Source organism: Heteronotia binoei, chromosome 1 (assembly GCF_032191835.1).
Source record: "Heteronotia binoei isolate CCM8104 ecotype False Entrance Well chromosome 1, APGP_CSIRO_Hbin_v1, whole genome shotgun sequence".
In the NCBI taxonomy this organism is placed as follows: Eukaryota; Metazoa; Chordata; class Lepidosauria; order Squamata; family Gekkonidae; genus Heteronotia; species Heteronotia binoei.
Genome location: NC_083223.1, coordinates 158,248,840 through 158,273,388, shown reverse-complemented (window position 1 = coordinate 158,273,388; position 24,549 = coordinate 158,248,840). Strand labels below are relative to the sequence as shown.

The following is a 24,549-nucleotide window of genomic DNA, read 5'->3' as shown; positions in this document are numbered from 1 at the left end:
GCCAATTTTTATTGAAACCGAAACAGCTTTTTTAAAAAAGAAACACTACAACTTTTCCCATTTTGACGTTTTGAGTTATAAACTCACATCACAGCAAGGGTGATAGCTCAACACTGTGCTAGACAGACCAATGATATGTTTCACTGTATGTTCTACAAAGTCTGACCATGGATACTGAAATAAAGAGTTTCAATTAGTGCTTCAGTACATATACCTTTCTTTTGTTACTGTCCACTGGAGAAGACCCTGATGCTGGGAAAGACTGAAGGTAAAAGACGACGGGGACAGCAAAGGATTAGATAGTTAGACAGTGTTAGCAAAGCAATGAACATGAATTGGAGCGAACTTAGGAGGATGGGGGAAGATAGGCCTGGCATGATGTGAAGAGTCGGACTCAACTGTGTGACTGAACAACACATATACATTCATTTTTCATTACACTAAGATGAAACACAATTCTCTTACAATCTAGCTGTGCTGTTACTTTTATTATTACAAAAGGAGCAAAAGATCACTTATTCCTTGAGCTATATTTTTTCCTTCTTGTTTCACACTCTAAAGAACAGGTGTGATTTTATGAGCTCGTCTTCAGATAATGAAAGGAACAGCAGGAACAGGAGGAACAGGAAGTCAAGTTTTCTCAAGACCTGCCAAGTTGGATGGGAATCACCCACAAGATGGCTTCCACCTCAGAGGGAGAAGGGGAAAGAGAGAAAGGCAAAGGTAACATTCAGGAAACTGGTGAACTTCCCCCTAAAAAACTGCTGTGTAGAAAGCCACAAGATGACATGTATATTTTATGACCTCATCAGACAGTAGACCAAACCATCTATCCTTTTCCATGCTTATTTCACCACAAAAAAGCACCTATTAGCAAAGCATTCACCAACTGCAGACAATAGCACTCATGTAGAGGAGAGCGACAAAAATAAAAAGCTCTCATTATTTATGTGAAAAAACCAATGTGTGTTCATTTTACAAATGAAACTGGAGATTCCTGAAAAACCTGATTTTGGAATGGTATTTGGATTTTATAGGGGGTCCAATATATCCCAATCAGAAAATCCTGATTTTTTTTGTGTGTGTGTGTGTACTTCTAATAGAAATGCTAGCTCTGTTCACAAGTTACAGTGAAAGCACAATCTGTGTATAGGAAACCCTTGATTTTTCTTTATACATGCATTAATTCTCATACAGCATTCAATAAAAGCACAGCTGAACATGTCGTTTAAACCTGGCCACATTTATTGAAGTGCTGGTCTCCAGTTTTATTTGTGAAACAAACACACATTGGATTTTTCTTACTGGTGTACACATGTATATGCAGGTTGTATTGGCAGTCATATGTGCATAGAGCTAGTGTTTGCATTTGATCTTTCTCACGAGAATAATGAGAGCCTTTTATTTCTGTTGCTCTCCTCTGCATGTACAGTGCATGTACGGAGTTGCCAAAGAAGGTGTCCCACAAAAAGAAAGCATTTAAGGGAAGGCACTGGGTTTTGCTGGGTACTAATACATTGCACTGGTATTGCTCAGCACTCTGTACATGTACTGTCAGCGCTAGGCTTGCAACCCCCTCTTGCTCGGATTTGTTGAGCTGGCATGCAACAGCGGCACGGATTCTGTGAAAATGCTCCTCCTACCACCTTCAGCTTCTACTGCAGAAACTCTCTCCTTTGATAATAGTCCCTGCTTTTTTACTGTTTTTTTTTCTCTCCACTGGAAATAATGGAGGATGGGGGTATCTTCTTGAAACTTGGAGAATCATTTGAGTAGAGGCACCAGAAGATATGCTGAAAATTTGATGCCTCTACCTCAAAAACAACCCCCAAGACCCACACATACCCCTGGATACATTCCCCATTACAGCCTACAGGATCATTGATTATAATGGTCCCCGATAAGGTATAATGGAGCTGAATGCATTTAAAGGTTTCACAGTCCCTTTAAATGCATTTGTGAAGCTGTAGCTTCACCCAGAACAGCATTTAAAGGGAGTGCACTCTTTTTAAACACCATTTAACTGTGGCTATCCTGTTTTCCCAGACAATCCTGAATTTTGAAGGGGATTATCCAGGATTGGCTGTTTGATAGCCAAAAATACATCCCCCTCTATATCTGGCTGATAAGGTATTTTCCAACTATTTTTTCATCTTCGATGGAGCTGAATGCACACCTCTAGTTTCTATACACCAGGAGTGGCCAACGGTAGCTCTCCAGATGTTTTTTGCCTACAACTCCCATCAGCCCCAGCCAGCACGGCCAATGGCTGGGGCTGATGGGAGTTGAAGGCAAAAAAACATCTGGAGAGCTACCGTTGGCCACCCCTGCTATACACATCCCTACCAATGAATGACCATCTTATTACTAATTTTACTAATGTACAAGTAATGCTTGATCAAAATTGGCAATAACTGCAGTTTAGCTTCCCTTCTAAATCATCTTAAAATCAAGAGGCTTTATAAACCTCTGCCCCAGGTAAAATTAACTAATTTCTTAACCACATAATAAATTTTAAGAAATTAGCACAAGAATTGTAGAAAGGAATGGACTTTCATGAGAAAACAGAATGATTTGCTAAGACTATAAAGGGCAGGTACTTATTTATTTAGAAAATCTATGTGCCCCTTCTTCAGAAACCATTTGAGACGACTTGTTAAAAAAAAGAAAAGAAAAAAAGAAACACTAATAATTAAAAGAAACCAAACAGCTAGTCCCATCCAACAGCCATAATACCAAAATATATTAACCGTCCTGAATTACTCTGCAGGATTGAACTACGCATTTAATTATCTCCTTCAGAGAAGCCACGTGTTTGTGTTCCTGCTGTTTCTCAGTAGCACAGGAGCAAGTATGTACCACCTTCATTTTTTATCGGGGAGAAGGAACAATAAAGTTTCATTTTTCCTGGTTCCACAGGATTGGAGTCGAGTCTCAACTCTCTTTTCCAGAACTGTGCAATATCATTACAGCAAGGAACTGTTCAGGGACACCATTCCCCTAAGAGATTAAGTGGCTGATCCCCAACTATCAAGGAATCCTGTCTTCCAAACCTATCTAATAATCAGCACTATGAAAATCACAAAGCCCTTGACATTAAGAACATAAGATAAGTTATTTTGGATCAGGCCAATGGTCCATCCAGTCCAATACTCTGTCACATAGTGGCCAAAAAACCAGGTACCATCAGGAGGTCCATCAGTGGAGCCAGAACACTAGAAGCCCTCCCACTGTTGCCTCCCCACAAGCACCAAGAATACAGAGCATCACTGCCCCAGACAGAGAGTTCCTGTTGCTAATAGCCATTGATAGACCTCTGCTCCATATGTTTATCCAATCCACTCTTGAAGCCATCTATGCATGTAGCTGCCACCACCTCCTGTGGCAGTGACATTATGTCAAAGGCTGCAGTTCGAAATTTTTCCTCTCTTCTTCAAACACTTCAGCATCTTATCATATTTTCTGTTGGAGAATTACTATTTCTCCAAATATATGAAGACTGAGATCATTTACATTCTTCATGTTCAGCGCACAAGTTAGAACATCAAATATATTCTGTAGGCGAGGAATACAACAAATGCAGGGCCCTTTTTGTAGAAAACCCCCAGCAGGAACTCATTTGCATATTAGGCCACACCTGACACTAAACCAGCTGGAACTGTATTCCTGTGCATTCCTGCTCAAAAAACCCCAAACAACAACAAAAACCCTGGACATATATATGTGTGACTATGTTTAAAAAACATCCCCAAGACTATAAACAGCTACTGGAGCAAAACCCTCAAGGAGTTTCAGAAGAGACCACAATAATGTGAACACTACATTATTAACAGTGCAATCCTAAACACACTTTCCCGGGAGTAAGCCCTACTGAATAGACTGCAATAGAATTCAGAGTAGACCTGCTTAGGATTACTCTCAAAATGTTTGAAATCCTAAATTCAGTTTGCTACCAAAAAAAGAGAGAAAGAAAGCAAGAAAGAAACCTACCAAATACAAATTGCAGAAAGGCAAATTAAAATTGTTTGTTCATAATTACAAATTGCAGAATACAGAAAATGCAAATTGCAGAAAGGCAAATTAAAATTGTTTGTTCATAATTAAATTTAGATTCTTTGCATGCAATGCAGATGTAATCCAACAAAAATTGTGCTAAACTATTTAACTTCTTTCTCTTCCTATGCATACTCCCCTTCACCAATATGCTCAAATAATACAAAATATTTCAATATTAACTCACCTGCATTTGAAATACTGTATTCCTTCATGGGTGCCATTGTGTTTTCCTCTTTGAGGGTTGTCCCATTCTACTCCAAGCCAAATTCCTGTCATAAATATAAACACTAATTTATGAATGTAGGATCCAGAGTAAAAAGGTATACTGTTTCACAGATTTTGAACTTAGTATTGTTGCCAGGGTGCCTGCCCTCCAGCCAGAGGTGGTCTTTCCCAATGAGTAAAGACACCCTGATACCCCCATAGCCTCCACATCAGTGCCCTCAAAAAAGCCAGGCTTGGCATTAATGTTGGGTCTGCCAGGAGCCATTGCTGTGCCTGAGAGAGACACAGGTTCACAGTGACAAGCTGTTTGCAACATTTCCTCTATGCACACTCCACCCCAATCTCTGTCCCCTGGGAAACAAAAGGTAGGCAATTGCCATAATCCAAAGGTCCCAGTTTCTAATGGGCTAAGAGGCAACCTATCATCAAGACAAGGCATACAGACAAAACATCCTGCCTTTAGCACCTCTGGTCCATACCAGAGGTGATGGCTGGAGGAAGGAAATAGCATTTATATTAGAAATATACACCTATTCTGATGGCTGTCTGCATTAACATAACCAATTTCCTGACTGCTATACTATAGAACTGCTACTATACTCTTTCAAGCTATCAGTCCAAGATAATTCTTCTCCAATATTTGTCTAAATCTGCAGTTCCCCTCTTCAAGCAAGGCTATCAAGGAACCATCACCTAGGCAGCTCATTCAGCTATCACTTATAGAATTTGCCATCACACCTATTAAGATAAATCCTTCTTTATGTCTAGCACCTGGGAGAACACAGACCTTGATTTTGTCAGGCTCTCCTGATTAACATACATTCAGATTGAGGTTTTGGGTACAAATATTTTTGCCATGTTCTCGTTTTCATATTAGGCCACATCCCCTGACGCCAAGCCAGCCGGAACTGCGTTCCTACTCAAAAAAGGCCCTGCCTACCCCAACACATCCCTCTTTGTCCTGCCCCTAAAGCTTATCCCCAGGGATGACTATATCCCATTGATTTCCCCCAGTCCACCATGGTTATGAGACAGCCACTATGTTAATTGTAATTTAGCATCAAGTACTCCAGCTTCCTCATCTTAGTTTGGAGACTTCTAGCATTAACATATAGACATCTGTCTGGAAGAGGTTTCCCTCTCTAGCAACCCTCACCTCTCTGAGCCTTTTTTTGTCTCTACACATGATCCTCCTTGTTATCCTACTCTATTTGTGCTGTTGTGCTCCTACCAATATTACCCTACCTTTGGACCGAATTGTCCAGAATCAGAGGCTCACAAGGTCTCTCCAGCTTTCCTCTTTGGATTAGTTTAGAAGATGCCCTGGCACTTTTTTTTTTATGCCAGCTGTATGGTTCCTTTTTGGTTTAAGTGAAGCCTATATCTTTTGTTTAGGTTCAGCTTGTCCCAGAATGTTAACAAATTTAACACTTAACAAATCTAAACTTTCCTCCCAACACCACTTTCTCATCCATGCACTGAATCCCCTAATCTGTATCTATCTAGCTAGCTCTGTGCATGAAACTGGTAACAATTCTGAAAACGCTACACTGAAGGTCCTTTAACCTTCTGCCTGGTGATCTGAATTTTTCTTCCAAGACCACATGACTGCATCTTCCAACATGATTGGTGCTGATGTGCACAACTCCCAACTAGGGATGTGCAAAAAAAAAAAAATTCGGTAGTACACGGATTCGGAAGTATATGGGGGGGAAATATACGGAATCCCGTATATTTCTGAATTCCGTAGTCAGAATAGCCACATATACGGTAGATGTGTGGCTATTCCCGAATATACGGCCCCATTATACCCTATGGGCCATTGAAATCAATGACAAATAGGGTATATTTGAAGCCACCTGGAGGGGAGGGGGTTTGAGGGAGAGCCCCCAAATTTGCAGGGGGCCTGCAGGGGACTCTCCCCTACAAACACCCCAAGTCCCAAAAAGATTGGGCAGGGGGTCCAATTCCTGGGGCACCCAAAGCCAAACCTAACGTCACACCAGAGAATCTCTATAATACCCAAATGCACTATACGGTAGTATATACATCTATCTACTCTATGAACCCTGCCACACAAAACACAATCTGCTCAAGGTCTGCTCTGCAGACCTGGCTGCAGCAAACCCAGATGCCAGCTCTCCAGCCCTGCCCCAAAGAACATGGGGAGAGCTGGCCAAGCACAACAAGCCTGCTGGTTCTGGGTCTCTCACCCAGGTGCCAGCTTCCCCCCCCCCCAAAAAAAAAACAGAACCAGGAAAAGGGACAACAGGAGAAGGCCAAGAAACTCAACTGTTAAAAAAGTGGCCTTTTCACCAATAAGAAACCTCAGGCCAAATCAGTCAAAATGCCCCCCGCTAAAACCAGAACCAAGAAAAGGGGGACAAAAGGACAGGAGGATGCAAAACCTGCAGCAATAGAGAATAGATCCAAACAGAAGGCCAACACAAACTCAACTGTTAAAAAGTGACCTTTTAAACAATGAAAATTAGGCCAAACAGCACCCCCCCAAGAACCAAAACCAGAAGAGAAAAGGAACAACAGCAGCACAACACAGCAGCAACAAATCAAACAATCCTTTTTAAACAGTAAAAAACTTAACTTTTAACAATACAGGAACTTTACCAACCCCTCCCCCCCCAAAAACCCCTTCACCCTAACCCCAAGAAATCCAAGCCACGCAAATCAGGAAAAGTAAAAGGACACTGCACTTTTAAAAGTCCTCTCACTAAAGTAAGATATGGACAAATTGGCCATAACCCCAAATAAGCTACCCACCACCCAAATCTGGATAAGTAAAAGGACTCTGAGTCTTAAAAAGTCCCTTTAACAACTAAAATAAAAACAAGAACCCCAAGACTGTCTTACCTTAGACGTTTTCTCTACTCCAGGCAAGTCTGGTAAGGCTGAGAGAGCAGCAGCTGAGGCCAAGAGCCAGCACAGCACAATCTCTCTCTCACACCAACACAGCAATGGAGGAGTCCAGCCAGGCAGACTCCTTAGAAAGGTTCTCTGGCCCTACAGAGAGCAGTTTCAAAAAATAGCACTGCTCTGTGATCGGCCAGACAACAGTGCTTACTTGGATATCCAAGTAAGCAAAAGATCAAAAGAACAACAATGTTGCTGATGGCTGGGGGGATCAGCTACACAACAGCCCTGCAAAAGCATGCATTTGCAATGCATTTTGCAAATGCATGCTTTGGATTGGCTGCTGGGGCTCCTCTTCCCCCCCACCCCGATCCCAGGGAGGCTATGGGAGAGGTGGGAAAAGGCTACCAAAGGCGGGAAAGGAGGCAAGCAGCTCCCCTGAGGCTGCAGAAGCCCCTTTCCTGCCTTTTGCATTGAATTCCGTATACTTCTGAATATCTATATGGAAGTATATGGGGAGCCATACTCGGCTCCCGCATAATGGGCCCCAATTGGATTCGGCTGTATGCGATTCCGTATACAGCCGAAAAAGGGGTGATTTGGTAGTTGATTCGGTTCAGCTGCACCGAATGCACACCCCTACTCCCAACTCCTCCTAAGAACTATTAACCTATTTAGACAGCATGCAATATCTGCAACCTTCAAACCAGTGGGACAAGTCACCACATAGTGCAGCACCTGTCAGAAACATCGCTCTCTTTATTCCTTATAACTGCACCACCCACTATCTAAAGTCCATCTCCCCCAACCCCATAGGAGTATCCTTGGTCCAAGAGGACACTGGTCCATCATTCAAGAAAGAGGTCTTCTCTAATGGATCACACCCCTCCTCAGCTTGATGCCTTCCAAATGTCAAGAGCCTCAATTTTCTCAATAGCAGAAGAGATGCAAGCAAAGGACTATTCTAGTAGGCCCCTGATGGTTTCATCCACATTCTTCTTTAGCTGGGATGAACTTTTAGGCTTTAAACTTAAGAAAAAAACCTGGAAAACCTGAATTTCCTTCATCTCTTTCTTTCTTTCTCCCCTATAGTTTGTCCTTGAAGTATAACGATGTAAAATTTGAAATCTAAAAACATTTTTTCTCAAACAAAATAGAATTTTGGGAAAAACTGAAATATGCTCAGTATTTTCCTATACAAATAAATTTCTTACTACTTAATATGAAATGAATAATTCATAACTTAATTAGCCCATAAAATTGTACTATCTACATATTTATGGAATTTAAAAGTATAAATGCCTTAGTTTTTCACAAGTAAAATTCTGCCTATAACTAGTCCTTGAAAGACCACTGCAAGGTACTGGATTCTTATGCAATTTTAGCAAAAGTAGAAAAAAAATAGAAGTTGAAATGTTTGTTTTACTACAAAAATGCGTTCTCTAAGAGGAGGGAAGTAAAGGAGAACAGTTGGATTTACACCCTGCCCTTGGCTCAGAGCAGGTTACAATCTCCTTCCCTTCCTCTCCCCACAACAGACACTCTGTGAGGTGGGGCTGAGAGAGGTCTGAGAGAACTGGTATTGAAAGAACTGTGACTGACCCAAGGTAACTCAGCAGGCTGCATGTGGAAGAACGAGGAATAAAACCCAGTTTTCCAGATTAGACTCTTAACCACTATACCAAACTGGCTCTTTGGGCAGGAACACTTTCAAACAGTTGCAATGTGACTACAAGCATATGTAGGTATTAAGTTAAATGTCTTAACACTGAAAGCAGAGAAGTAGTTAATCATGCATTAAACACATTTACAACATATTAATTCTTTTTTCTAAAGAGAAGGAAGCAAACCTATTTTTTTTTAATTGAGGCCTGCTTGCATAGCACTTTTTTAAAAAGTGGGCTTCTTAGCATCCACAGAACCTCCAGAGAAGCAAAATTTAACAACTTTCTTTATAGTATTTTATGTAGTGGACAAGGACATGGGAGTGATGACATCAGAGAGAGTAGAAGGAACACAGAAATCTACTTAAATTTACATATTTGTCTCAGTCCAAGGCTGCATGCACACAGCTGCTCACAGGAACAACACATGGGGACTGGGGGAAGCTGCACATGCACTATCAGGGTTTTTGTTTATTTTTCTCCAGTACACAGCAGACTTGCATTAGTTTACACTCGTACAACTAGAGGCAAGCGGAATCATATTTCTTCAAGCACTCTACTTTCTATGGAATTGGGGCAACTGTCCACAGCTGCTCCCTCATGCCTGAGAGTAGAACCTCTGCCTCTTACTCACCAGAGGCTTATGAAATGGTGCAATAATGCCACTTTCTTCAGATGGCTCCAGGACTTCTCAGAGTCCAGCTGGCTCCAATTGTTTACTCTTTGGCTAGAACTCCTTTTCTTGGGCACACACTGGTTTATATTCTGTCAGTGTTGAATAATTCCCTTCAGGAAAGCCTCTTTTGCTCCCTCCCCCTCATGCTTCCTGGCTGATTCTTCAGCATACCAACTGCCATAATCTTCTTCCCTCCCTCTTTGTGTGTTTTTATGTATTTTACATGTTTGCATTATGTTTTATCTAATTTCTAAAATATTTTCTATATTTGTATTTTAAATGTTTCTTAACATTTTAATGGTTGCCATCTTATTATTAAAGATTTCAGGTTTTCATGGCTGGTAACATCATTAGGGTTTGTAGAATCTTTCGGTGCTTGAGCCCGAAAGATTCTACAAACCCTAATCATCTTATTATTATTAGTTTATTATTAGTTTATTTATATTCCACCCACTCCCCCATTGGGGACTCAGAACTATGTAGAAAGGTGGCGTAGAAATGTTTTAAATAAAGTGTTACCAAAATTATTTCACAAAACTTTAGCATAAGAAGATGATCTAATGCTGCATGTTATCTTGCATTAAAACGTTTTCAAAAGCAAGACATTCATTTCAGTGTTCCCTAACATTTTCCCATTTTTTTCCAATGACTACATTGACTACAGTAGAAAAGATTCAGATTAAACATGCCTTATTTTGTCAGGGACTCCTCTCTGATTTTCTTTCCTACCTCTCTAAAGCCTTCTTCATAATGCTCCCAATAAACCCAATCTCTCTTTACAAAGAGGCCTTTACAGTAGCCACCCAAAGTGCAGATACTGAACTCCCATTCCTCTGTGTTCAGAACCTAAGCACTGTTTTTCGCTCTTCAGTTCATATCCCCTTCCACTTAAGTAGCACATCCCCAATCTCTGATCCATGTTATATTAGTAAAATAAAAAACTTGCTTTGTAACTCGTTTTCTCAGGCCTTAGCTCTCCAGTACGTTTGTTATGGTGGCACTGAGAGGACGAGATGAACAGAAGACAAAGAAAACAACCAAACCACACACACACCACTGAAATAAACCTGTTTCTTCATTAAGCCTACTGCGTGGTTTTTTCAAGCATATAATCCCCTCATAACAGGCCAAGAGAAAACTGGGTACTACCTTGAGTACCAAGCATTGCCCTTACTGAGGACTAAGTGGTCCCAAAAGAAGTTTGCAGAAAATGGAATTTAATCTCCTAGTTTACAGGTCTGGAGACAGGGTGCTGTCACAGTATTAGCAGGGAACAGGTAGGTTTTTCCAAAGAGTATAAGCAATTTAACACAAAAACCACCACAACAGCTTCTATGAAAACCAAGGGTTGGACCTCTGAACAACTGCAAAAAAAAAAAAGAAAGAAAGAAATTAAACAGATCACTCATAATAAATCAGACTTCAACAGCTTAAACAGCTGTTTAAGTTTTCTTTCTCAAGGTACTCCTGCTAACATGTGAGAACAACTGCTTGTTTTAATTTATATTCTAGATCAGTGTTTCCCAATTGCAGGGTTGTGACCCGGTACCGGACCACGGAAGCCTCACTACCGGGTCACAAGAAAAGCCAAAGCTAGCCCCGCCCCCAGCAAAGCATGACCTCTGCTCTGCTTCCTTCCCCCGTCTCTCTGTTGTGCAGAAAAAAGCTAGCCTTGAAGACTGACACAGGCTGCAAAGCCTGAGCTCTGTTTGGCTTCCTTCCTTCCCCCGTCTCTGTGTTGTGCAGAGAGGAGCTGGACTGCCTCTCCTTCCTTCTCTCCCCCTTTCAGTGCTTAAGAGAAAAGCTGAAGTCCACGGGCACTTTAGACCCATGAAGTGTTCTTCAAGGTATGAGCTTTCATGTGCCTTGCAGAATGTTCTTTTGGGGAAATCTCCCCGAGAGGCCTGCATGGCAAAGAAGGGTGTGTGTTTTTTTCAGCTGGGAGGGGCAGGGAGGGGACATTCCAGTAGCTATTTTTTTTTACCAAATGACCCCTGGGCAGAATTGTTGCTGTTTGGGGTCATCCGATGGTGAGAAAGGCTTTTTTTCTCTCCCCACCCCCTCTTTCTTTCTTTCCCTGCAAGTGATGCTATGTCTGTATTCTTGGTGCTGGAAGGGGGGGAAGCAACAGCGGGAGGGCTTCTAGTGCCCTGGCCCCACTGGTGGACATTCCGGTGCTTTTTGGGCATTGTATGAGAAAATTTGGGACTGGATAGACCACTGGTCTGATCCAACATAGCTCTTCTTATGTTCTTAAGTTCTTTCTTTCCATGTCTTCTTTTCCTCTCCTTCCATTTCATTCTTTCCCTTTCTTTCTTTCTCTCCATTTTTACTGGATGAAACTTTTCTGTTCATCATACTGTTGCTGCAGACATAGGAGCTCTGCCAATGAAAAGCTGGCATGCCAACTTCCGGGCTCTGTCATCTTGACTTCAGAGGGATCTGCAGATCATCCTCCTGTGGCACCTCTGAGCCTGGCTGTTGGAGGGGTGTCACAGAAGTGTTGCCCCCATTGGAAAGCCCTGAAGGGTTTTTTTCTTTGGCATGGGACTTTTACGGGGAGCTAGGGGTACAACGGCAGCTGCCCCTGTGTTTCCTGTATGTCCTGAGGCTCCACAGCCATGTAGAACTGTCTCTACCACCTAACTGTATTTGAAAGGATAACATCTGAAATCTCAGCTGGAGCTGTCGTGGAATGTGGATTTAGCAGAATCTTGAAGCTACTTTCCAACTTGGATTAAGAGACTGAGTTTGCTGTCAGAGAAAAATGGCACTGAAATTTATCTGAAACAGGATCTTGGCTCATTTATGCAGCTTATTAAAGAGCAAATGGGTTGTTTTATGCTGAAAGCTAGCAAAATTGCAAACCTACAGGAGTTGAGTGCTAAAGAGATTCTGCTGACATCTGTGGAATCGGAATGGTAAAGTGATACGCTCCGAAACAAACAAAAAACCCCCAAAATGGTCCCCTATGTCGCAGTATTAAAACAAGACCGGAAATTAAGATCCAGTGAAGTCACGCTGAGAGGGGAAAATGGTGTTGAATTCTTCCTCCCATGGTTGAGTGGGCAGGCCACATTGAGAAGAGAAAAGGTACACTCCGACCAGCAAATTAAGATGTGGAAAGCCTTCTGGAAGAAGGATCTTGAACTTTTTTCATTTTTGTGGATGGTTGTATATGGAATCCTGATTAAGAAGTGACATGCAATTTCAAAAGGCAAAGTGTGATGTTTGGGTCACATTAAATGGGCTGTCTCTGATGTAATATGGATTTAGAAATTAAAGAAACTCAAAAGCTTTTCAATTTTGGGAAGAAGGATTCCTGAATTTTGATTTTTCTTTTTTTGTGGGTAAACAAATATGCAATTATTAATAATGAATAGATATGTGATTTTAAAAGAATAAGGGAAGATCCTAAAGAAGGAACAGAGTTGGTAAAATTGTAATTAAATTATAGTCAATTTGGATTAATGCTAAAGAGTGCAGATAACATATTTCTTTATATAGTAGATTATAGTATGTTTATTTGGTGAAAATGCTAGCCATCAATACGCAGATGACACCCGACTCTATCTGCTGATGGACGGACGGCCTGACTGCGTCCCAGAGAACTTAGACCGGGCCTTGCAGGATATGGCAACTTGGTTGAGGAGGAGCGGGCTGAAATTGAATCCAGCGAAGACAGAAGTCCTTTGTCTAGGTCGGGGCGCTCGGGAAGGGGAAATACCTCTCCCGGTCTTCGACGGGGCGCCACTGAAAGCGGCGCACCGGGTTAGGAGCTTGGGAGTTCTACTGGAGCCTTCATTATCAATGGAGGCCCAGATTGCAGCCACTGCCAAGTCAGCCTTCTTCCATCTACGGCGGGCAAAGCAGTTGGCTCCCTTCCTAGAGCGCCAAGATCTGGCAACGGTCACCTCGAGACTGGATTACTGCAATGCCCTCTACATGGGGCTGCCTCTGTACCGAACCCGGAAACTGCAGCTGGTGCAGAATGCAGCAGCTAGACTGTTGTTGGGGCTTCCTAAATGGGAGCACATACAGCCTGTACTGCGCGAACTGCACTGGCTGCCAGTTATATACCGGGTCCGTTACAAAGTGCTGGTCATTACCTTTAAAGCCCTATATGGTCGAGGACCTGTCCACCTTAGGGACCGTCTCTCCCCATATGAGCCCCAGAGAGCACTGAGGTCAGCCGGAAAAAACTTGTTGACTACCCCTGGACCGAGAGAGGTGAAGCTGCAAAGCACCCGTAACCGGGCCTTCTCCTCTATAGCCCCGAGCCTATGGAACCAAGTTCCAGAGGAAATGCGGGCCCTGCGGGATCTAGAACAATTCCGCAGGACCTGCAAGACCTTCCTCTTCCGACTGGCTTTCGCTGATGAAAAAGGAAACTGCTAATGAAAACCGCCATCACGAAAAACATAAAACCAACATAGCATTAGCACTTTAATTTTAACCTAATTTTTAAACTTAACCAGAATTTTTAACTGAAATGTTTATAATGTTTAAATGTAATTTTATTTACCTTTGTATAACTGAAACCTGAATGGTGCTGTTAGCCGCCCTGAGCCCGCTCCGGCGGGGAGGGCGGGATACAAATAAAATTTTGTTGTTGTTGTTGTTGATGTAAGAGCTGGATTAACTGTTGAAAAGGCAGATAGCACAATTGTTTTGTAATCTGGTAATTTGTTTCTAACATGCTCCTTTGGAGAAACTGCTTAGATTGAGATAGACAAATTATTAAGTTGTATATTTTGTAATTTGTTAAAGATAAAGATATGATTTTTATGTGCTTAATAAGGATTTTGTTAAACCAACAATTTAATTTGTGCCTATAATAGGGTTAAGTTTAATCAGATAAAATTGGCATTGAGATGGTTTTGAATTTTTTCTAACTTTATATACTTATTTGGGTTCAAGAAGAATTGTTTAAATTCATGTTGCTAGTACTAGTTTATTTTAAAAAATTGTAATGAAAAAAAGGATGGTAAAATATATGGAGATCTTTATACTTGGAGGTAGAATGATCTGAGTATTTTATTTGGAGGTAGAATTATAATTGATATATTTGTACTTTTTTCTGTTTCTCCCATTCTGTTAATGCCCTTTTCCCTCATTTTATGTATTCTTTGCACTGTTTTTTTCCTTTTGTAGTTTAAATTAATAAAAATGATAACATTTAGAAAAGTTGGCACGCCCAGTTGTAACCAGCGGGCCTTTCTATGAGATTTCTGTGTGAGTGAGTGAGATTGAGAGGTGTGGGGCAGAAAGAGATTATTGGAGATATTGCAGTATATCTCAGCAGCACTGGAAGTGATGGTACTATGAATTTGGCACCATTTTACTGGTCCTGCTTTTAACAGCTGTCTGACACCAAAATTAAACTCCTCCTGTAGATATTAAAAAGGATGAAAGAAGTTCACTGGCTAAATATCTGCAAAACAGGTTGCTTTTAAAGGCATGGGAAACACAGCCAGTAAAAAGCTGCAGGCCCCTCATAAATATCCTTTTTGGGATAACTACAGAAAAGCTTGTATGAACTTCATATAACTGGAAATTAATTCATTAATTACAGTACAATTCTCTGCTACCTTTCACAGCAGTTTCCCAGTGTTTCAGCCAAAGAAAAGTATGAAAAATAGCTGTCGAAAGATTTTCTTGAAAACAACCAAGCTTGGTTATAGCTTGAGTCAGGGTTCCAGTAGTAGCAGCTGAAGGAAGGGCCTAGTAAATGTTTCAGCACATTTTGAGGTAGAGCAGCTGCCAGGACCCAGTGTGGGTGATACACAGTGCTGTCATTCCTGATGGCAATGGCAACAGCACTCCCAACTGCATATACTGGCCAGTGCTCCTGAGGAAGGGGTGTGTAGGTGGGCAAGACAATTGAACATGGACATTAGGAGTGCTTGCAAGCTGGAGAAGAACACACAAACAGATAGGTGCATGCAGGTGTGGAAGTGGAAAGAGAGGACCGCCCACTTTTCCACCCCCATTTTGGCTCAGCATGAGTTTCAGAGAGATTTTTCTGAAAACGAAGAGGCAGGTTTGGGGGAGTGCCCTGGAAGTGAGATCATAGGAAAAGGTGGAGTTTTGGTTCAGTGTGCCCCAGAAGTCACATCACTTGGCCCTTGACATCACAGGAAATTACATAATTCCTGTCTTCCGGCTCCACCCCCAAATTTTAGTGGGCCATGAAGGAGAAGTGTAAAAATAACCGGGCCACAGGAAAGAAAAGTTTGGGGAATCCCTGTTCTAGATTCTTAAAGACTACAATTATCTCCCCCTACCAAAAAAAATAACTATCTGCTGTTGAGATGCAGCATACCTTGATCTGCATATAGACAGTATACCTCTATTAAGAACAAGAAAAATGACACATTCAAAGATACTTTTCAAAGGTGTATCAGGATAAAGACACTCTCTAAACTCTCTTGGCAATCAGCTTATTGATGTTGTAGTTAGTACCCACGTCCATGTCCAAAATGTAAAATGAGAACTGGCCCTCTGACACCAAAACCTTGACAAAGGAGCTGGCTAGAAAGAGATTCCAGCTCACAGCCTCTTGTATTTAAGCTTTAAAAATCCCTTCCATCTCTACCCACGGATGGTATGCAATGAAAAAGAATGCATTTTTCTACCTGCTGTAGGAGGAACACTGCCAACATAGAGAACAGTTCCATATTCTCCATTACAGAGGATTCTTCGACCCACAGCATCAGGAGGAATGTTACTGGTCATTGTGAGAAACAGGAGTTCAACACACGTCAAGGACCTAAGGAGTGAAAAGCAATGTTTTTAAATTACAGCGAAAATGTGTGTGAGTTATAGACAAAACCAAGCTTCTTAAACACCTAGACAACAGAACAAACTGATGAAGTAGGAAGTTCCATAATACTCTGGTATTTTAAAAGGCATACAACATACCAGGGCTTTTTTGTAGCAAGAACTCCTTTGCATATTAGGCCTCACACCCCTAATGTAACCAATCCTCCAAGAGTTTACAGGGCCTACTATAAGCTCCAGGAGGATTGGCTGCATCAGGGGTGTGTGGCCTAATATGCAAAGGAGTTCCTGCTACAAAAAAAAGCCCTGCAATATAAACTATGTCTTTGCTCATTACCCAAAGTGCAAGAAACTGAAGATGCCAGGATGGACTACCTTCAAACAACTCGCTTACTCCCAATACTTTTCATCCAGGAGAAGCCAGTTCCTTAGGACAAAGGAAAGCAAACAAGGAGTAAATACTCAAATGGTGAACTAATCAATATGTTTTTTTAAAAAAACCAGAAAGTCAGTATTTCACCCAAAGATGTGACACATTCAGCAACAAGAGATGTATCTGAAATAAAATAACAAAGTTAAGCAGTTTACTCTTACATTAGAGCAGATTTTAATTACAGTATCTCTCTCTATATATTTTTGAGAACTATTTGGTCATTGTTATAAAGGAAAAGCTGAAAATATGCCTTGAAATAACACACAGTCTTGTTTGTGAGAGACAATTCAAGGAACTCTCAAAGTTACTCCATTTAAGAAAAGATAGTCAGGTTTTATAGTGATGGATGAACTAGAAACAAGATGCACCGAAAGCCCAAAATGCCATTTGGCCAAGAATGTCCAAGAAACATGATAGAAGGTTTGTAATTTCCAACTCAGGTATCCTTAACAAAAAAAAATCTCTATCACAACTCAGGATGACTGGTCAGTAGTGGTTTGGTGCCCTGACCTGGATAGCCCAGGCTTGCCTGATCTAATCAGATTTCAGAGGCCAAGCAGGGTTTGGCCCTGGCTATTATTTGGAAGGGCAACCTGCAAGGAATACCAGGATTGTGATGCAAGGGTAGGCAATGGCAAACTGCTTAAACTAGATTTGCAGAAACACCATTTGGCAAGGAACTTTATTACCTTTTATGGCTATCCAGACCAAATAGCCAAGCCACACTGTTTTATATGTGAGCATGTGATCAGTTAGTTTGACCTCTTAATCAACAAACTGCATGTATTCCAGCCACAATACCTGATCCCCTCGTCTGATGAAGAGCACACAAAAGTTTATGTTCTAAATAAAACTTGGTCTTAAAGGTGCCACTTGACTCCTGCTTTGTTCAACTGCTTCAGACCAATACAGCTGCCCACCTGGATCTATCTACTTAAAAACAAGTCTAGCTCACCACCTTGTGGTGTACAATGCTAAAACTGCTAGAACTTCTGGCTGCCAGACAATCCTGGATATATTACACACATTAACATACAATAATTATAATTATTATAGTGGTTTGGTGGTAAGTATTTAGGCAAGCACACAAAAGACTGACTGGAATCACAAAACACCACAAGCCGGAGGTGAAGGGATAAAACTGTCAAAGAATGCCTCAATAATTTTTTTTAAAGGTTGTCAGAACAAAAGAAAGAGGAAATACTGTGGCAAAGAGGAAACAGGGGCATGGGAAGTAACTGCTGCAAATCCTTCCAGGTTCAGTACTGCACAGCTGGGTCAAGCCAGTTGTACTTAGTCTACCTACATGGGCCAAAATCTGAGAAAGGCCAGCCACAAAGTGTTATCACACCCTACCTCTCTGTTGACGCCCTCCCTCCAGTGGATGTCGCTTGGCCCCAATGCAGACTGTGACAAGGGCGCAGCTGGAGGTCTCAGAACAGGTGGAAGGCCAGGTTAACTTCACCCTGATGGTCTTTTCACCAGCTGGATTCAAACAGGCTGCCCTTCTCTCAGTGCCTAGTCCAGCTCTATCATCTTCCTCGACATCCTTCCTCACTGCCCCTTTTATATCCCGCCCTGCTCCCCAGAACTTCCCCCAGCGGCCGCCCAGTTAGCCCCACCCCCCTTGATAAGCAGGGGGTGATAAGCTGCACATGTCGGCTTTGCTGGTGCTCATTGAGATGCCTTTCCTCCTCTTACGGCAGGGCCTGCAACAGTATCAGAGGGGCTGACTCAGCACATGTGGTGGCTGCCACCTGTGCCTGGGGGCCCACAATGCTTGCCTGGCACTGCGCAACCCTTTTCCCCTCAGTGGCAACGCGACAGCAGGGTGTCACTTGGCCTGCACCTGGGGTGTCACTTGGCATGCACTTGGCCTGGTGGTCCTTCAGACCAGTGCTGGCTTTTGCTTGGGATGGGGCCGTGTCTCCCCCTCAGCTGGCCAGTTGCCCCGCCTGGGAGTTGGCGCTTCCGTGGCTGGGCTGTTAGGTGCCTGGTCAGTTCAGGGGTTCTGAAGTAGGCCAAATTCATTACAAATTTTGGCTCGTGAAACAGTTTGTGCCCATCCCTATGTCAAACAAGATTCTGTGTGGTGCAAGTATACAAATATGCCACTGTCAAAATTTAGGCCCTGGCTATATTTTGTGCTGGTTAGACTATACTCTGGTTTGTTGTCATGACCATTTTTGGTATCCATTCTTTTAACTGAGTCAGGAGAACTATGTAGGCCAGAGGTGTCAAACGTGAGGCCCGGGAACCAAATCAGGCTCCCAGAGGGCTATCAGGCCCCCAAGCAACTGGCTGTCATCTGCTTCCTTCTCCCTCTCTCTTGCTCCCTGTTGCATCACAGCTTGCTTTGCAAGGCTTGCTCACTTGCACAGGAGCTACAGAGCAAAACCATTTTCTCCACATGAACTGACCTTTGCCACCTGGAGATCAGCTGTAATCCCAGGGGAACTCCAGCCACATCCTAGCAGTTGGCAACCCTATCCATATCAGGCATTTTATGATTGCTCTTAAATCCACCACAGCAGCCATTTGCTGCAGCACTCCATTATGTATTCTCAAAGTATATATGGCTTCAAAAAGCTCAGGAATTTCTATCCTAAGCAACTCCTTGGACCCCACAATGGCCTGTATATGGAACTGCTGTTTTATGCAGAAGCAACAGGTAAAGACAGACAGCCTCCATGTTATCCCGTGTCTTAACAACTAAATATTTGAAAGTAAAAATTCAACATAGAGACTTCACCTGGTGAACTTCAGCCTAGAAAGGATATTTGCCAGACAAATGGTAGCAATTTTAAGGGGAGAAAGCAGAAGATCAAACAGTCCTTCTGGGATATCACACTTCCATGGCCGGCGCATGGCAGTAGGTGAAGTAAGCAGCCACCTGGAGCACCACCTTACCTATGGGGCACCGCCAGGCGTCCCCGCCCTGCCACTCTCAGCTTCCCAGGTTGCAGACCCAGGAAGCTAAGAGCGGTGGGACAGTGGGTGCTCTCCCTCCTTGGAAGGAAAGCCTGGTTTGGAGAAGAACACACTCCACCTGGTTGCTCTCGCCTAGCAAAGGAAGGTGGATTCAGAGAAAAATGTGCCCTGCCTGGCTGCTTTCGCCTTCAAGACAAGAGCAGCCAGGTGGGGTGAATTCTCCTCTGAGCTTAACTGAGAGCCACGCCTGGTGCTGGGGTCTTGGGCACCCATCCCATGCCCTCCCCCCCAATACATGGGGAGGGCAGGCGCAGCAGCACCCAGCGAGCCGCGCCTGCGCAGTGCGCTCTTGGAGACTCCTCCAAGACTGCACTACGCAGGCGCAGCTCGCCTCCAGACCCGAGAAAGCTGAGGGGGGGGGGGGGGCTGCTGCAGCCAAGCCACACCTGCGCTCTCAGAGGCACGCGGAGACTGCCCTTCTTCGTGCAGTCTCGCAAAACCTCCAAGAGTGCATTGCACAGGCGTTCTCCTCCGAGCCCGGCTTTCCTTGGAATGAACGCCCTGGAAGAGTGAGCAGTCCTGGGCTCTTTAGGGCATGTGCAAAAAAAAGCAGGCTACTGCATCGCCACCATCCCGACCGAAACTAAAGGACTCCCAAAAGTGACGTCCCGTTTCACAAAACTGGCCAATCCAAGAACCTGTCAGTCTATTCAGTCTGCGGGAAAATAAGTTAAGGTGGTATAAAGATAAGCCTTTAAAAACAGTTTAGCTTGCGTTTAAACAAGATTTTTACATGACTGCCACAGAGACAAGCCACTTACTATTTTCTCCTCTGAAAATCCTCGAGAATATTTTTGCCAAGGACGCCAACGACCGGAAAACTAATGCGTCACCACACTCCGCAAAAAGCTCTGCAGACTGCAGCCCACATACCAGAGAACCAACGACAACGTCATTCAAAACGAGAGCGGTGAGGGCGTAATATCCCTTCTCGACCAGGGAGAGGCGCTCGAGCGGCCTACCCAACAAGAAGGGCGGGGCTCTATTATTAATAATCCTCCCAGTCCTTGGTCCCTCCCCATACCAGTCTGTTCTTATAACCAAAGGGAGAACGAAGCTCCGTGAGGTGTCCCCCTCCCCACCAGCAATTACCTGTTTGTGTAAAACGCTTTGATACGCCTATAGCGTTAAAATTACGTCACCTGCTGCTCCTGGGACATCCACGCATGCGTAGGAGAAAGTATCAGCCGACTTTCCGCTCCCACAGAAAGCCGCCTTTTAGAACCCCGCCTCCCTTTTCCATTCACCACTTCCCACCGGCCTCGTCTCAAGTCCAGCCTTCCTCTTGCACCGGAAGCGCTGCAGTCATTGTTCTCTTAACAGCTCTATGGAAACGAGATACGGGCCGAAGAGCTTCATGGGTAACATAGGACCTATACAAAGACGGGTCAAAAACAATGCGGCATGAGAGGCCGTAGCTGAAGAAAGTGTAGTAGCACACGCCCCCAAACTTCCGGGTTTATTTAGGCTACACATTGCTGTTAACGTGTGTGAAAAGGGTAGCTACGGTAATCTAGATTCAGCGAAGCAACTGGGAATTTAATTAGATGTATTTGGAAGCGCAGACCATCTAGCATTTTAACCATCATCTAACAAATGTTTGGCGAATGCATATTAGATATTCCTAATTATTAATTGCACAATTTTATTTTATAGGCCGCTGTTGTGTCCACTGTTCACTTTACAGCATAAACCCATATAAATGCAGCATCGTGTAGCATTTTTTAAGTCCCATTTATTCCATTAGTTGACACTGCCATAGTTTCGAGTCCAGTAGCACCTTAGAAACTAAGAATTTCAGGGTATAAGCTTTTGAGAATCAAGTCTCCTTTGTCAGACATGAGCAGGAAGATTTATATTTGTATCTAATGAAGGAGCTTTGACTCAAAATCTTATACCCTGAAACTAGGGTTGTCAGGTCCCCAATGGCCATTGGCAGGTGATGGAAGGGTGGAGTTGCCAAATCCAGATTAGGAAGCTCTTGGACATTTCAGGATGAAGCTTGGAGAATAGGAACCTTGGTGGGGTACAATGCCAGAGTCCACCTTCCAAAGCATCCATTTTCTCTGTATTAAAATCAGCTGTAATTCCAGGGGATTCCCAGGGGACTCCTATCAGCCCCAAGCAACTGGCTGTCATCTGCTTCCTTCTCCCACTCTCTTGCTTCCTTTTGCATAACAGCTTGCTTTGTAAGACTTGCTCACCTGCACAGGAGCTACAGATCAAAACCTCTGTTTTCTCCATTAGCTGACACTCCACCCTTGGGGAGGAAGGGGGGAGAGGTACAGCTTTACCAGGCTCTCTCAATTGCACAGCAGAGCTACTGAACCAAATCTCTTTTCTTTCAATTGGCTGAGGCGCCTCCCCTTCCTGGTCTCCTGGGGAAGGAAGGAAAGATCCAGAGCTTCCTTTGCCCAGTTCCCTGGATCTCATGGGAGAGATACACAGTGAGCACCTTTAAGACCAACAAGTGCTAATGTTTAAGCATGTTTTAAGGGTTTTTTTAATAAAAAAATATTTGTGTTCTTTATAAAGTTTATATCTCTGCTTCCTATTCTTAAATAGGTAGACATGTGGCCCGGGCTGACATGGCCCGGCTCAACAAGGTCTCATTTATGTCAGATTCAGCCCTCATAAGTTTGCCACCCCTGCCTTAATTCTTCAGTGAATAACAACTTCTGACTGAGGTGCCACTCTTCTACACACTCCTTCCTCTCAAAATCTTTTCTCTTCCTAACTCAATTTCTGACAGCTTGTTTCTCACAATCCTATAATACTCTGACAATATTAGGTTTTGGCTATCTAGCCCCTAATATGCCCTCTAAGTATTTCTACTTTTCTTCTATAGAATCTTAATGCTTTCCCCAGCAATATATGGGATTTTAATCAGAAGACTGCTTCTCATACTCTGTAGACTGCTGACTGACCACAACTTGACAGTTAACTGCTGCCACTCTGCCGTGTTCACTGCTGACTGATTTCTCTCTACACACACTTAGCTCCGCTCACTCTCTTGGTCACGAACCAATCACCGCACTCACTCATTCCCTTTCACCCCCCTTCTGTACTGCAACTTACCAACAATTAAAGGAACACATATATAAATTCAAATAATTACAGCAGGCTTACCAAAGAAGTCTAAGTATGGAGAGTCAGTCTGGTTAGGAGCACAAACGCTAGTCTGGGAGAACCAGGTTTGATTCCCCACCTCTGCACATGCAGCAAGAGTGACCTTGGGTCAGTCACAGTTCTTGAAAGAGCTCTTTCAGCCCCACCTACCTCACAGGGTGTCTATTGCGGGAGAAGAGGGGAAAGGAGATTGTAAACTGCTCTGAGACTCAGTTTGGTGCAGGGAGAGCCAGTTTGGTGTAGTGGTTAAGTCAGACTCTTATCTGGGAGAACCGGGTTTGAATCCCCACTCCTACACTTGCACCTGCTGGAATGGCCTTGGGTCAGCCATAGCTCTGGCAGAGGTTGTTCCTTGAAAGGGCAGCAGCTGTGAGAGTCCTCTCAACCCCACCCCTCACAGGGTGTCTGTTGTGGGGGAGGAAGATAGAGATTGTGAGCCGCTCTGAGATTCGAAGTGGAGGGCGGAATATAAATCCAATATCATCTTCTTCAGAGTGAGGGGTGGGGTATAAATTCAATCTCCTCCTATTGCTATGTAGTGCAGGCACTATCAGGCCACCTCTGTACATCCCTTGCCTCAAAAATCCTACGTCACCATAAATCAGCTGTGATTTAACAGCACTTTCCACCATGTTGCAGGATCAGCAAACAAAAAAGGAAAGGTATTTTATCCAAAAAATTAGCAACAGTAGAATTAGGCTATAGCCCCCCCCCCCCGCCGCCAATCTAACCATTGGAAGAAATCCATTGCATTTTTTAAAAATAATTTTGATCCATACCACTTATGTAATCAACGTGAGGAAAGGCTGTTTTATTGCACTTCATTTTGTTCTATTTCTGCAAGAGACTGCTAATGACAGATGCTGATAACATTCATCCCCCCTTCCCCAATACAGAATCAGGCCTAATACTTGTACATTTCGTGCATCACAAATGCTTATGATGAAATACACTTCATCTGTAAGGGGCTTCTTGACTCCTGCATAACCAGTTCCAATTCATTCCTGTGGCCGTCTGAGTGTCCATTCATCCCTGGTTACAAACTGAAATTATGACTCTGAAAAGTGATTATTTGCATATGAACCCACTAGGACCACCCCCCTCCCCGTTTTGGTAAAAGTATCTGATTTTTAACTTGCAACTCAGATAATTTGTATTATATTGTTCTCAACCTTTAGATTTTTGTAAATACCTAATGCATACTGGGTGATACAAATCTGTTCATCTTATTTGTGTATCTTCAAGCTCACAAACTAAAATCAAAAGACAGGCAAGGGTACTTGTAGGACCAGGAGGTAATTTCTGAGGGCAAGGCTGCTTCAATGGTTCTGTTGGATTCTTGCAAGCAGGTGAAGGAGTGGGAGCAGTTATTTCTACCTATTATTCACTATGCCTGAAAGCATTTATCAGAACAATGTAAAACCTAGGCTGAGCTGATTTAAGTTAAAATGGCATTTTATACCTTAAGCATAAAGCCATACCTTTTATACCTTAAGCATAAAGCAGCTACATAGAACATTTTGTATGATACAGCCTATGCTTACTGTACATCCCCACTATTCCTGTGCCCTATAATCTCTATCTTCAGCCAAGTGGGGTGGCCTTATGTAAAACACAAATAAATATGCAAGGAAGTCTCCTGGACTTCAGTCAGTCTGAAATGTATTAATTCCTTACCTGTAGGAAGGTGAATTTTACTTCTTTCATGAAAATCACCTTTAGTT

At 43.0% G+C, this 24,549-nt stretch overlaps 1 protein-coding gene across 1 annotated transcript in view; it reads right to left on the bottom strand.

Moving 5' to 3' along the window:
- The window catches only part of TBCE (tubulin folding cofactor E), a 77,921-nt gene extending 56,922 nt beyond the window's left edge, over positions 1 to 20,999 (bottom strand). Inside the window, exons 1-3 of the mRNA XM_060243149.1 lie at positions 20,839 to 20,999; positions 16,128 to 16,261; positions 4,241 to 4,325 (exon numbers count right to left, since the gene is read on the bottom strand). Coding sequence (XP_060099132.1) covers positions 4,241 to 4,325; positions 16,128 to 16,261; positions 20,839 to 20,864 — 245 coding nt within the window. The 5' untranslated portion in view covers positions 20,865 to 20,999. The remainder of the gene's footprint in view (positions 1 to 4,240; positions 4,326 to 16,127; positions 16,262 to 20,838) is intronic.
- Between the last annotated feature and the right edge of the window lie 3,550 nt (positions 21,000 to 24,549).